The following is a 15,563-nucleotide window of genomic DNA, read 5'->3' as shown; positions in this document are numbered from 1 at the left end:
TAATATGTGTTTTTTAAGTAATAATAAACAGCCAATATCCCAGTAGTATTCATGCTAATAACCAACTAGTTAATAATGAGAATTGGACACTAAAGTGTTACCAATATTCTTATTAACTTACCAAAGAATTTAAAGTGAGAAGGGTACATAAAAAAGAGGCACCCCAGTAGCTAGATGTTGCGACTTGGACACCTCACCTCTCCAAGATACCTTGAAGGACCTATCTGAGAGGTAAGACTCAAACCACTGGAGTGCGGTTCCTGAGATGCCATTTTCCAATTTTAATCTATTTAAGGTTAGACTTTAAATTTTGATGTTAAATCCACTATTGTATTGTATTGTATTGTATATAAATGGTCTACAGTCGATACACAGTATTAAGTTCAATTACATAAGAATTAACTGTAATTAAATTACAGAAAAAATAAGAGTAATCCCTTACTTTACTTTTTCACGGGAAAAAAGTAATTAAATTACAGTAACTAATTACTTCGTAACTAATTACACCCAACACTGAGTCAGACTAAGGCTGAGAAGTTATTGAGGTGAACCTGTACAGTTCTTGGTGTGGTGTCTGGTGTAATTTCTCAAATGTCCCATACAGACCTGGGAAAAGGCAGAAGAAATAGTCTTCTCATGGGGTCTAGAGATTTTCTGTACCAGCTCTGCCCACAATTCAATGGGAACTTTAGCTTTGCGCTCCTCTCTCCTCTGACTCTGGACCTGTAGATACACCTTCTGTAGCACTTGTGACTTCAGGGTCATTATCAGGTCTTCGATCTGAAACCAAACAGTAATAACAATTGCATTACAATGGGCACATCCACATTAGAGATATGTTGGTGTCTTTTATCATACCTCTTTGAGAGAACGGTGGGGAACTTTCTTTTGAATCTCAGTCAGATCTAATTCCGACTCAAAATTCTGCTGCCGTTTCAAAGCTTGCAAAAAGCTCTTAAAATCTTTGCGATTCCATCCTTTGCAGAGTGATCTGGCATTCACTGTCGGCTCTTCCTCAGTGCTCTTAAGCAGAAAGCGTTTTGGTTCAGTTCGCCGACGAAATGGAGGTTTCATAGTTGCAGATTACATAAAAGTAATATCCCATGTACTTGGAAATTGCCTGTTGTATGAAAAAGAAAATGGCCACATTTACCTTTGAGGAAAAACTTGGGAGGAGAAATGTTCAACTTTAAAGAAACGTTTAGTGTTTTTGAGATCTAAGTGGAGGAAATTCACCTTAAGTTCTGTAGAATCAAGGTTTATACATGCTTTGATCAGGTGAATTATAGGGATGTCATGAAAGTCTAATTTGGTATGCAGGATGTATCTGAGCAACTACTACAAAACAGTTGTTTTAGAAGTGTTGCAGAAATGTGTATGAACATCGAAACAGGTTACAAATGCCTGCCGTCTTAACACAAACACTGAATATTTTAACTCACTGAACGGTGAGCAAGAATGCGAAAAAAGATGTTGCCTCTTAGAGCTTGCTTAAAGCCACTGCTTATTATCTCAAAAAAAAGCACCGATAGCTTCCACACCGTATGACAGATACTTACAAAATAAACTGTAGGACAGCGCCGATTTATTCACACAGCTTCGTTAAGGCAGGATTGCACGGCAGCCATCAAATAGAATTATTTATAATAAAGTAGATGAGAATTCACCTTTAAACTTCCGTAACTGGTCACAACCACAACACGCCGATAATACCCGTATCTCGCTACGAGTCACCGGAAGGTTCAAAAACACGAGACTAAAATGCGTTTGCACAATGCAAAGATCCGTTCTCATTTGTTTTATTCAACATATATATTCAAAATATAATGTATGAAAATATGTTAGAAAAGACTAATCGTTCGTTAATAGCACTCACTTTCGTTCATATAGTATACAGTCAGTGGTACAAGGGTAAGTTTATATTTACTATTGTCGTTTGTAAAACACGCCACTAGAGACCGCTCAAACCTCACGCAAAAGTTAATTTTACTATCACACGCTGTATATTTGTCGGTTGCATTTTTTTAAAGGGGCAATGAACTGCAAAAATATTTGGAACCTAAATTCAGTCTGTTTTATTTTATTTCTTTTTTTCGTATGTAAGTTATTATAATGAGACATTTCTATCGAGATCTGTCAACTCTGATCCGACATTTCATCAGTACGGTAAAGCACTTCCGCCTGTGTTGGAACATCCACATGTAGACATTTCGACATCTGTATTTTTCATGAGAACTGTAAATAGTTTATGAAAACGTACACAAGTGCTGCGAACTACTTTGACCTAGTCATCGTCACACATTAAAAAGCATTGGCAGCGGTGGGATTCGAACCCACGCCCCCGAAGAGACTGGAGCCTTAATCCAGCGCCTTAGACCGCTCGGCCACGCTACCCATTAAACACTATTGTATAGCCAATATTTAAAAAACGTTCAACGTTCTCTAAACGTCTCGGGCTTTTCTCACTGCATATCAGGTTTTATCCAGTGTAGAGGTTTATTTTTTTTTACAAGTAAGGAAGAACCTATTACCCCAATTGTAGCTAACGTTATTTAGAAGGAGTTTAATCATAGGCCATTTTTACACCTAGTTTTGTGAACATTTTGAGAACATCTATTTATTTGAATTAACGTTAGTTCAACATGACTCTAAGACCATATCAAGAATGCAGCATTCATGCTGAATTTGTATTTCTATATGCTATACGCTACACATTCAGCATGAATACACTATTCTTGATACGGTCTGCAGTATCTTTAATCCAACTCCAGCATCATAATCAAAAATAAAGAGTAGACAGATTTAATATAAACAGACGACTATAAGGAAGATAAATGGAATACAAAAGAAAGCATGAAAATTAAAGATGCGGTACAGATATGTTGTAGTGGAAATGGGGTCAATTCCGTGATGATTATGACCTCTGCTGGTGATTGAGTGACATGATTTTAGTGGTTGTGCGTATTATTACCGCATGTCTTCCCACAGCACTTAGAACTAGGGTTGATGTTCAACTGGGGTTGTTTATGCCAAAACGGAAAGATGTGTACCTTGACATATTTTATTATTTCATAAAATATATAAAAACTTTTAAAAGGAGCATATATGAAAATTTTCTTACATATACTTTCAGATAAATTGTTAGAATATTTTAGAGAGAGAGAGAAAAAACTATTATCTGAATGCAGTTCTTTCATCGAAATGCTTTACTTCATCTTCAATTAAGCCATTCTCCTCTGGTTTCGTGGAACCTGTCCCCACATGCCTTATAACTACAAGACAAAAACAAAGAAACAAAGTCGATTTTCACATTGCATGTCAGTTTAGGAACTGTATTTTTTATGATGAACTGGAACACAGTCATTCTTGCATAAAAAGGAAGTAATAAAGTTTAAAGATTTATAAAGTGATTTTAAGAAAATCTGATTCAATATTGCACATATAAATATATCACATCATATTTTGAAGTAAAGCATATTTTATAACCTTAAGAGGATAGATGACTTTTCATTTTACTTACCACTGCTGTCCAAATGTGGTATGACTCAACCCCTGGAATCAGAAGTCCTTTTGTATAATTTGTGTAGTTTAGGATTTTCGTAATGGAAGAACATACAAATAATGATAAAGAAGATTGTATTTGATAGCCTTAGTTACCATTCACTTTCATTGCATCCACTCTCTGTTAAACCGACAGTTTATTTATTTATATATTTTTATTTTATTGCTGTGAGAAATGAGAAATTGAGAGAAACTGTCCCCCACTTTTGACAAAATTGCGTTAAATCATTGAAATCTGTTTTTAGAATCCCACATTTAACTAATTTAATTAGTCTCAACTAAACCTTTGATATATATTTCTAAATATTAAAGAAATCTATTGCACTTCTTATTAATAGTTAAAATTGCCCTAATGGCGATGAAAGGATTTTGCATTATTGTCAGCATGGTCAGAGTATTGGTTGTGTGGTTTTAGATGTTACAGAAATTTCTTATCTGTCCGCTTTTCCAGTCTGTGTATGTCTAATCTGAAATACATTATGCATTGCATATTTTGTTTCACTGGTGTCAATGACAGTTCTTGTCTTCTGAGTTACATGACATAAGTCATATATTTAATTCATGTTTAATTTATAAACAAAGTAGTTAGCCAAATGGAAAAATAATAAGCCCATATGTGCCTTCATAAAACACAGCACTACATCAGTGGATCTTAAAACAGTGTGTCAGGGGGTTCTTGGTAGTACTGCATGGGATCCACCAATTATTGTATGTGAAAAAAGGCCTTCCTTGTTTCAGCTCTGCCATGGCCTCCTGATCTCCAGTGGTTTTCTGCTCCATTATGGTGGTCATCTCCTCCACCTGCTCCACCTTGATGTTTTCTATCTCTACTGGCTCCACCAATTCTACCTGATCCTCCATAGTCTCTGCCAATGCTCAATAACCCAGGCCCACCACTACTGATCCAGGCCCACTTTTTCTTCATGAACCTGGCCCCCTATCCATCCCCCTTGTCCATCTCCGCTCCACCACCTTCCTGGAATTTTTGTTGGTTTTAAGCTGGTGTGTTGTTTGCTCGTCGTCAGGAGCTACCATGTCTGTTTTCAGTTTTGTTCATGTTTTCTTGTCTTTTATTTTGATGTACTGTATTGTTATAATCATGGTTCCTGTCATGTCATATGATTCCTATGCCCCTCATGTGATCTGGTCATGCCCTTCCACTGTTCATAGGTGTGTTCAACTTGAAACGGCACTGCGCAAACCGATCTGTGTATGACATCAATGTACCGCAAGAGCGATTCATTGGTTTTCATTGGTTTATTTTATCAGTCTTGTCATTGTTTCTTTGTCTTGACTACATTTAGGTTTGTCTTGTTTAGTCATTAGTCCTTGTGTATATATAACCCTATTGTTTCTATTGTGCCTTGACTAGCTTTATGTAACCCGCTGATGGTGAGTCTTTGTCAAGGTCAAGTTCATGTTCTAGTCAAATCATCGTTGTGTTAGCTTTGTATTTATTTCTTTATTTCAATGAACTGCACGTGGGCTGAACTCTGCTCACCTTCAGCGGACTATATGTTACATAATGTATCCTTTGCAGTGAATGGGTGCCATCAGAATGAGAGTTTAAACAGCTGATAAAAACATCACAATAAGCTTAAGGTTTGTAATACAAATCTATCATTAAGATGTTATTAACTTGAAACTATTGCTTCCAGCTAAAATATGGGTCCTTTTTCCATGATATTGCTTTCTCCAGTAGAATTTGTCTCTTCTAAATCAAGAGAGAAATACGCACAGATGGAGGACCATTTAGCCTACAATCGAAAAGTCCAAAACAATTCTAAGTAAATGTGTTGGTGCGTTTTGATGTGAGAGGACAATTGTGAGAGATGTTTTTTTTCACTGGAGGAATTGTTGAATTATGGATTATGGACTGGTATTTTGGCCAGCAACCAAGGTTTAAAGCAGGGGAGTCAAACTCAGGTACTTGAGGGCCAGGGCCCTGCAGAGTTTAGCTTCAACCCAAATGAAACACACCTGATCCAGCTAATCAAGTCCTTTAGGCTTATTTGAAAACGACATGGTATGTGTGTTGTAGCAGGGCTGTGGCCTTCCAGGAACTGAGTTTGACACTCCTGGTTTAAAGTTAAAACTCCTTAATAATAGATTTGTTTATTAAAAACACACAGCTTTTCACTTCACAAGACATTAATTGATAGACTGAAGTCAGGTGTATTACTTGTGACGTTTTTATCAGCTGTTTGAACTATCATTCTGACGGCACCCATAAACTGCAGTGGATCCATTGGTGAGCAAGCGATGTAATGCTACATTTCTCTAAATCTGCGCTGATGAAGAAAAACTCATCTACCTCTTGGATGGCCTGAGGGTGAGAACATTTTCAGCAATTTCAACTTTCAACAATTTCAACTATTCCAGCAAAAGTTCAGCTAAATGTCATATTGTTCCTCCTACTTTAAACTCATTTAATCAAAATATATTATTTAATTGACAAGTATAAGACTTTAAATAAACACATCAATATTGACTATTTTAGTGTCCTTAATGTACTTTAATATACATTGCAACTACATATAATAAATATTTGTATACTTTCCTATATGCAAGCTACTATATATGCCAGGCTTAAAATGCGACATCAATTTTTATACAATGTTTAACATGCTCCGTCTTTCCATTCACCACAGGGTCCTTGACCTGGAAAAGGTCACCAATTTCGATACTTGTGTGAGCACCTGTGTACCATCTCTTTTGTTTATGCAAAGCACATTTACTCAAATTCAGCTGTGTATGTACAGTATCCATTTGCAAAAACCAAGGGAAGCAAAGCATGCACTGAGTCAACAGAGCAGCCCTAGTAGAGTTCGGACACACAGGGAGTGAGAGAGAGAAATGGAGAGAGAGGCAGGCAAAGAGAGAGGAGAGAGAGATCGATCATGATTGGGTGATGTTTAAGGGGTTGGCATACCTCTCTGCTCCCTACTGGGGGATGGGGATGGGGATGGGGATTCTAGGAGGGGCTTCACAGTGACCTCATACTTCATATATTGTAAATCTGAACCGGCATTTACTAAATATTCTGCCTTTAATCTAACCGCAGTGCAACGAAAGCTTACATCTATTCAGCATCTGTCAATCTGACCTCTGTATCCTTCACAAATCCAACGCACGACGCAGAGGTAAGTGAAATCATCTACCGTGTCCGCTAGAAAGGATTCTGCTTGTGCAGTCTATGTATGGCAAGGGCTCGACGCCTTCAAACAACCATTGTACTTGGATTTTCGCGTCTTCAAATTGTCATGAACATCACGCATTTGCTGTGTATCGTCTTTCTCACCCTTTTTCGCGTCTCACGGCCATTTTCCACGGCCCAAATTAATACCCCTCAGAGACGAAATTGAAATGAATGAAATGCAAAGAATTTGCCGGAGACCCCCATTATAGGTTTTGTTATATGTTGGCATTCATGTCGAGTTATTTGCGTTTGTTCTTCTCTGTGCGTGCGACGTTTTTCAATTTATGCCGGATGCCGGTAGTGCAACATTTGTGGAACGATGACAAATTTAGCGCGTAATCCAATAATAACAATGGAACTGTTTTGTAAATAAGTTAGAGGATAAGAAGTCCTGTCTATTGCCTCCCTGCTTGACGTGTCAAAACGTTATGCACAATGCATAAAACAAATTAATTAATTAATATTAGAATTTACTGGTGATTTATTTTAAACTCAAACGAAACATTATATGGATGTATATACAATACGTATTGCACGCTTATAAGAGTAAAATTTCTTAGCAAGGCTTTGTGTTAGATTTTTGCCTTAATTTTGTATTTGGAGTGAGTGGGGGCGGGGCGAATCAATAGGGGTCGTATTGCAGTGATGCTGAGAACAAGTTACAGCTTTGACTTTAAAGATGCTAAATGCACCCTTCGTTAAAGACATCATTGTATATCTGTTGTATTTATGTCATATTTATAGAAATGTTAATGGCTGACTTTGTAGAATACGTGACGTACATGTTGCAGTCGAATGTAGGCCAATGCGTGATTTTTGATTAACTGATGCAATGTGCTTATGTCCTTCTGTGCCAGTTTTGTACGTTTGTGCCAGTGTGAAGTCGCCACTCGCTAGGCCCATCATAGTTATTTTCCACTGGCACGTGAATGCCTATGCTGACGCACCATACCTCAGTGTACATGACATAACCACGAGAAGTAGGAGAGACGTATGGCATGGCCTATTATTAATGGACATGGTGTGCAGGCAAACTGCTGCAGTGGTGCGAGGCATGTGCCAGTGTCATGCTTGGCCCATTTAGTGGTGCTACTTTTGGTTTTAATGTGGCTCCACATACTGCAGTCCTGCATTTAATGAGCACAATTTAAGTTCATTGCATACACACACTTCTGTGCTTTTCTAGTATGTCTAGAAGAGAGGTATGTAGTCCTGATGGTCTGAATTTGACGGAACCCATTTTTATCTGTCAAGAATAATGTTTTAAGCATGCAAATTGTTTTTGTTCATTATGATGTTGTCAAGAATGATTGATGAATGCAGGGATCATTTACCCACAAATGAAAATTCGGTCATAATCTACTCTGCCTCATGTTGTTCCAAACCTGTCATGTTGTAATGTTGTTGTTTTTTCCGTGGATTTTTAAAGAATCTTTACACAGCTGTTTTCCATCCATTCATAGTAACCGTGGGTGTCATGCTCCAAAAAAGGACAAAACCCTACCATAAAAATAGTTTGTATGCCTTGTGTCATGTGATAGCTTTGTGTGAGGTTACCCCTAATGCTAACCTTGCGCCAGGTTGGAAGTCACTGATGCCGAAATGCAGTTGGTTCTAATATGTCTTGTAAAGTGCATGTAATGCGCCAGTTCAAATATGCAGGATGGAAATCAAATAAAAGCAGTCAAATGGCTCTGAATATAGCTTATGAGTCGTATGGGCTGTTGTTTTTGGTTCTATGAACTAAATGAACTATGAACTGGCATTGTATCAAAAAGAGCTGTGTGAAAATTCTTCAGAATTACTCCTTTTGTGTTCCGCAAAACAAAATAACACATACAGGCTTGGAACGACATGAGAGAGAATAAATAATGACAGAAGTTTTCTTTTTGGGTGAACTATTCTGTTCTGTATTTTTAGAATGCTGTTATGCACCTTTCTCTTCACATATTCACACAGAGCTTGCTGTATGTGTCGACTCCACTTATGTTATTATGCACATGTGACAGGACAGAACTAGCCATTGACCTAAATGTGTGCTCCATATTAAGACAGTTTATACACCAGATTGAGACTGCATGAAAAAAGCATTGAGAATGAATTTATTTAATAGGATTGAGTCTCTAGTACATCGTGCATAGGTTGATTTGCATTTGACACTTATGTATTGGTTGCTTTCTAAATCTATATGTTAAACATCTTTCTTGCTGAATTGCATTGAAGGCATTTAAAATCTTAATATTATGAAAGCAAGCGACATTATTTTTCAAGGTTATCCTCTGAGCTCCCATAATCTGGTCTAATGAACTTATATAAACAAATCGATGGGAGGGGAACCTAATGCATTGCAATGTATTGTCCTCTAGATAAAGATAGATTGAGACAGAAGGGAACATAAAATGAGACAAGAATTAATTAATTATATGATGCAAGAAAATGGATGGCCCAGTATATTTGATCAAATCCAGTATTATTTTCTATTATCATATTTTTTTATTCATATTATGTTTGATGCTCAGGTGAATGCATGATGTTCTTATTCAAAGCAAAGTGCTGGTAAAAAGGATAAATGTTTTCTTTGAATAGGATTTGATCTGTTCAGATTATGTAAATGTTCCACAATAAGTTTGTAGAGAGAACAGAGACATTCTGTAACCTTCCTTAAAGATATATTCATTTACGTCCTTTTGACTTTGTTAGTACGCCAGCCTCCTTTTGATGGTCATATTCTTTGTGAAATTTATGTGAAGTTCCTTATTCTCCCCCAATTCATTTTCACACCCATATCCATATTACATATGGTTATTTTTATACAGTGACTGACATATTTTTTCATAATATGCTGTTAAGATGCAAAACAGCTATAACATTTTGCCTGACTTGTTAAAACTGACAAAGGCATTGGGCATACAGTAAAACACAGTGTGCAGTGAAAAATAAACTCAGGTCTACAATGAGTGCAAGCTCAATCAGACTGAACCTGTTCTTTCCATAGAAGCCCAGTATTTAGAAGTACCAAATTTCTGGTCAAGTCAGACACTACACCATCAAATCATTGTTAAAGATTGTAGGGGTTGTCCAAAGTTGTCTATACTTACAGCTGTGCAGTGTGCAATAATCTCATGAGAGCCACCTTGACCATAGCAGTATCACAGTTTGAACAGAAAGTGAGAGCAGGTGTTAACTGGGTAATAATCACTTCTTGGTTGTGCTAATTTAAGTAAGCAGTCATTTAACAGACACTCAAAGCAATGCTCAGTATACATTTATTAAAAAGATAATCCCCCCTGGAGTAATCAGGGTTAAGTGCTTCCATACAGTCCATATATCACTCTTTGCAATGACTGAACTTAAAACCTTTTGACATTACCAGCCCAGATCTATAACCACAGAACCGGGGCATGGGAAGTGTCTCGTACAGTATAGAGCAGTGGTAGCAACACCAATGTCGTGGGTTCCAGGGAATGCATGAATTGATATAATGTATACTCTAAATACATTCTATAAGTGGCTTTGGATAAAAGTGTCCGCTAAATTCAAAAAGATTAATACAAAGGGAAGATTCCACAAATATTGTGGTCAGGTTCTCTGAAGAAGTGTTGTTATCTCTAGTGAGCAGTTCGCTGTAAATCATACAGTACAGAGAACTTTATTAGTTGACTACATAGTCTTCATCACCTGGGTTGTCATGATCGACTCAACAATGTGGTTATTTTCTTGACTTCATATTTTGTTTTACCCCAAGCATGTTTAAAGTACCTTTTTGCCTTCTGATGTTATACATTTTCACATTCATTCTCTCCTTCAATGTGACGTAATTGTAATAACTCTGCCTGAGGCAACTTTAAAGTCTATCCCATGGAGAAATGACAAGTCCTGTGATATAACAGCAGAGAAGGATTTTTTTTTTTTTTTGCATTTATGTAACACATCTCGTTTGAAGATGTCATGCACAATATCTGCATGTTCACAAACACTAATTAACACATTGGTGCTAACGCCCAAAGAGTTATAGTTATATAAGGTTTGAGTATATTTTCATGCATCTTTAAAGAAACCAAAAAAATAAATACATTTTAAAAAGGATTGTTTGGACCTCATTAAGGGACTGTTATAGCCTCACAGATTGCACTAACCTGATGGAATTTGCTAATTGGTGCTTCGATATTTTGTTCTCTTATTTTGAGAGCTAAATTAATTTGAGGTTAATAAGGGTTACCCAGACATAGACAGGGCATGACTTAGGTTAGGGAAACTAGGGGAAGACATCGATTCAGCCCAATGGAAATATCAGTTTAAGCTAACTATCCCATTATAAATTGAAGGACAAATGAAAGACTACGAGAGACAGTCACATGGAAATTTGGAAATCGAATATCGCATAGCAATTGGCAAATGAACCATGAATGAATAGATTTTGTGACAGCCTCACAAAGTCCTGCCCAATGCATGTTTGCCAAACCCAAATAAGCTTTCAGACACTGAGGGTTTTCCCATTACAGAAGTGCATCAATGGAAAAGTACCAGGGCTTTCTCAACCGGTACGGGCCCAAGGGGGTGCAAACAATGTTTGCTCTGTGACTTGTTCGCGGTGTTGCTCCCATTGCATGGATTTTCAGCCTTTCAATCCCCGACACTCACTAGCCATGTATGCGTGCCTGCACACATCTGCCTACCCATCCGCTTCACCTTCCCCTGGACGTCTCGCACCATTATTTCCAAAGTCCTTTCAAAAAATGTTTTTATTTTCCACTGGGAACCAGGGCAGTGCTGCTCAGTGAGAATTAAAAAAAGGATTAAGGGTTCTGGCAATAGGAGGTGGACATGTCTGTGTATGTGCGTTGGCTGTCTCGCATTTGGGCACGGTTACAAGTTGCCGCTATTGATGCCAACCTGCTGGCATGTTGGCACGGGAAGATAAACACTGCGACATAGGCACAAACCTTGCACTGTAGTGAGCTGATAACGGCCCTCACACGGTTCGTTTTGTAAGGTGTTATCTTGACATCCTAGAAATGTAAAAAGCAGGAAACAAAATTTACAAAGCGAGAAGGTAAAATGTCGCATGCAAGCTCTTTTTGGGTCACAGATCATAGAAGTTGAAATCTCATTGTAAATCTCTTTCCATGGTTGACCGTGTCCATCCGCAGCTCTAAGGATGAAGATTGAAAACAGCCTGCCCTGCTCTCAACTACCTGAGGCCCCTCCTCAGACCGGGCTGCATTTTACAGTGGCGACGGAGGAGGACTTTGATGACATCATGGCCATGAGCAAGGATATCTATGGCGGCCTGGACTATCTGCCCTCCCGCTATCAAGCTTGGCTGCAAGAGAGCAACCGCACTGTCATTTTGGCTCGCAAGCAAGGCAAAGTGGTAAGAAAGCGGATATGAGGAGCTTATTGCAGTGCATGTTCCATCCTCAGAGGTTTAAAGGAATAGTTCACCAAAAATGAAAATTATTTACTCATTCTAATGTCATTCAAGTCCATGTGACTTTATTTTGGGCAAAACATGTAAAGAACATACAGGTACATACAGGAATTCTAAGATGATAAACATTTCTTTCACCAAAACTGAAAATATCTCATTACACTTGCTGCTAAAACGTCATGCAAAAGAGCAAAGACACCACACTGGCTTAGGAACACTCTTTACATAAACCAAATCGCACCTAATTATAATAATAATTCTAATAATGATTTATTAGAACTTACATTTTTAATTGATAATAAATGTCATAAATAGATCAAATATTTGTATATTTATAATAATTTCTATATTTGTATAAAAATAAAGATAAATATATTGCTTTTGTACTAATACATTTGTACAGCAAAATAAAAAGTAATATTTAGGGTTATTTATTAATTTATATTCACAGCTAATATTTATGTCTTAATTTCTTTACTTTCAAGGGTAAACCATCAAGCCTTTATTTTGGCAGAGAACTGCTGAGAGACTTTTAAGTTTCTGTATTTAGTTGAAAGCAGGTTGATCATTACAAACTGATCGAAATGCTGAACGCACAAGCATTTTGGAAATTTTGCGAATGCGAAAATGAAGTGAACCTGGTGCACATTATGTTCTCAGATGCACATAATACGTGACAAACTCACAGCGTGTGCAGAGATGGAGTTCACGTGAAGCAGCATTTATTGTGGCTCTGAGACATTGAAAATATCAGATCACGAATGAACACAATTCTACAGTTCACTGGGAAACATGCAGAGCATCAGACTATGTTTATTTTAATTACATCACAGCTTTGTGTGATGTGATAAATGCACTAAGCCATATCACGATTTCAGTTTCATTTTGATTAATTGTGCATCCCAAAATGAAACTGACAGAAATGACAAAAGAGCACCATAAAACTCTCTCTTTCCTCTATCGTAGATATAGCTTGCTTTTTATGCAACTACATTTTCCAGATTGCACTGGAGTCGGTGTGTGTTATCGATGATGGCGAGACCATGCTGGTGGAAGGGCTTCGTGTTGCCCCACAGGAGAGGGGGAAAGGTGTGGCAGGGGTACTTCTTCGCTTTTGCTCTCAATTGGTTAAGTCCAAGTACCCCGACGTTAAAGTCAGCAGACTGACAAGAGATGACCAACTGGGGCCAAAAGACTTCCAGAAGTACCGGCTCATCACCAAACAGGTAAGAACCATTTACAATAAAATATTCACATTTGGTTCAGAACTGAAATAAAAACAGCTAAAGCCACATTGTCTTCATTCTGTCACCTAATTCAAATGTGAAGGGAATCCTTCTGGTGCGCTTCCGTGCCGAAGACCTTAAATTACGCCTTGCTGATCTTGGGCCTAATATCACTGTAGCTGGGGAGGGTCTGTCCACCACAAACATCCTGGTACGTTTGGAGCCAGCAGAGGTGCATCAGCTCTTCCTAAGCGATGTTCTAATGCAGGGTGTCCTTCCCAATGCCACCATCGTTCAAGATTGGCAGCCCTTCAAGCCTCTGCCTAGCAACATGGCCATCTTGCTGAAGAAGGACATTGATTGGATGGTTGACGATGCCAGGCACCCAACCATGGCCAGCTTGTGCACCTTCCCGTTCCGTGTGCCAATCGGTGATGACTGGTACTACCTCAACATCGACATGTTTGGTAAAGACCTGACGCTGGCCATACAACAGCTGCTGTGCCACCTGAGGTGCCACACTGGCACTCTGAAGGGTTACGTCATGTGTCAGGTGTTCCTGGAGCCTGCGCTGTGGAAGCCCATGGCTGATTTCTTTAGGGAGGCCCTTAAAGTGGAGCTGGTGAAGGAGTACACAGAGCAGTGCGTCGTGGAGTCTGATGTCGTTTAGTCGAGGAGCCTCAGAAGCACCTTCCCTTAAAATTAGACACCAAACCTACATTAAAGAGAGGAAATTTAACATCTCCCTCAAATATGGCACCTAAAAGAAAAAACACCTTATATATCTACTCTAAAGGGACGAAAAAACTTCATCTCTATTCCGCTTAATGAAAACGCTCTCATAGGATTGAATTTATTTTAACAACAACTAATTCAAATAAAATGCATGTAAGTGAACAAACTAGAATAAATGTAGTAGTCGCTTGTTTAGGTTATTTAATTTATTTCCATATGCAGTGCTGTAAACAGTGGCGCTGACAGGACAGGGACTGGAAAAGAGGGGAGCAGTTTTAGATTATATAAAATAGGGACCCAAATTGTTCCAGGCCCTTTCATTTGTTGGCATCGCTGACAGTGAAAGCATATTTACTCATGCTGAGTTGAAAAGAAAACTGCACAATCTTTAGGGCACTTTATGATAAAAAAAAAAAAAAAGGGATCTCACTTTAGTGTCTGTTGCACTGTAGCTGCTAGAGTGTTTAGAGGAAAAATAAACAACATTTCTGGGACTTTATGACAGGCTGCCCATATGGAGATCGAAATGGTCTTCAAAGGGAATTTTAATTAACTTGAAAATACTAAAAATTTCCACATGGGGTAAATGTAATTTCAGACTGAACACCTTTCTAATACGCTCCTCGAAAAATGAGTAACTCTTCCTCTAAAGGTACTTTGCAGTGCTTTAAACTCGGGATCAAATTATAAATGTCTGGCTAAGAACTTGCTTATACATTTAGATTACAGTCTCAAGTTTTTGCTTTAAGTACTTGAACCTGTTTGCTAAAATGACGTTCTATCAGTATTTGTACCTAACTGTAGAAGTGCAATTTCAATAATACACTGGAATATTGCTAGAAGTACATTGAGTTAGATATGATTAATAACCAATAATGAAACAGACATGTACAATTGTTTTGGATTTATCATTTGATTTATATTTTAGTTCTAAAATAATTATAAATGGACTATTCGGCAGGATCACATCTAAATACAAAAGACAGGAAATATAAGTGTATGTACATATATAAAAATAAATTTAAATAAATGTTCTTGTAGTTCATTAAAAATCATTTTGTTTTAATTTAATTGATACATCACTATGTAGTGATTTTGTTACATCGTATACTTGTGATTCAGAAGAATCGTGATCTTAAGGAAATTCGTCCAAATTAGGTGCTCCAATAATTAAAAAAAATAATAATAAAAAAATGTAAATAATGATCATCTCTGAAAATCTTACGCTGGCTCTTGTGATTCACCCACGGAATCGGGAAAACAAATGAGGACAATTGAAAACCTGAGCAAAACAAGTTACAACTGCTCATCTCTATGAAGAGTTTTTGAAGTTTTTTAATTGATTTTTTGAAGTTGAAAGACAGACACAATTTATCAGAGGAGAAGAATGGATAAAATCATATAGGACACG

General features: G+C 37.7%; 2 protein-coding genes and 1 non-coding gene across 4 annotated transcripts in view; 1 reads left to right on the top strand and 2 right to left on the bottom strand.

Moving 5' to 3' along the window:
- The window catches only part of LOC107750571 (snRNA-activating protein complex subunit 2-like), a 3,952-nt gene extending 2,220 nt beyond the window's left edge, over window positions 1–1,732 (bottom strand). The window contains exons 1-3 of one of the 2 annotated variants that reach the window (XM_016566029.1): window positions 1,560–1,732; window positions 859–1,120; window positions 607–780 (exon numbers count right to left, since the gene is read on the bottom strand). In XM_016566029.1, the coding sequence (XP_016421515.1) occupies window positions 607–780; window positions 859–1,074 (390 nt within the window). In that variant the 5' untranslated portion in view covers window positions 1,075–1,120; window positions 1,560–1,732. The remainder of the gene's footprint in view (window positions 1–606; window positions 781–858; window positions 1,121–1,559) is intronic. The other variant, XM_016566030.1, reaches the window with a different exon arrangement.
- Window positions 1,733–2,312: 580 nt separating this feature from the next.
- Window positions 2,313–2,394, bottom strand: trnal-aag (transfer RNA leucine (anticodon AAG)). Its single transcript has one exon. It is a non-coding gene; the product is annotated as a tRNA-Leu (tRNA).
- A 4,001-nt stretch (window positions 2,395–6,395) lies between these two features.
- LOC107750570 (histidine N-acetyltransferase-like) lies at window positions 6,396–15,172 on the top strand. The gene is made up of 4 exons (XM_016566028.1): window positions 6,396–6,704; window positions 11,911–12,134; window positions 13,193–13,417; window positions 13,521–15,172. Exons 2-4 carry the CDS (start codon window positions 11,919–11,921, stop codon window positions 14,085–14,087), a joined length of 1,008 nt encoding a protein of 335 aa, XP_016421514.1. The 5' UTR covers window positions 6,396–6,704; window positions 11,911–11,918; the 3' UTR covers window positions 14,088–15,172.
- The last annotated feature ends 391 nt before the right edge of the window (window positions 15,173–15,563 follow it).

This window comes from Sinocyclocheilus rhinocerous, unplaced genomic scaffold, assembly GCF_001515625.1.
Source record: "Sinocyclocheilus rhinocerous isolate Xijiao unplaced genomic scaffold, SAMN03320098_v1.1 scaffold19, whole genome shotgun sequence".
Taxonomy (NCBI): domain Eukaryota; kingdom Metazoa; phylum Chordata; class Actinopteri; order Cypriniformes; family Cyprinidae; genus Sinocyclocheilus; species Sinocyclocheilus rhinocerous.
The sequence above is the reverse complement of the archived record's forward strand: the minus strand, read 5'-3'. Positions and strand labels throughout refer to the sequence as shown.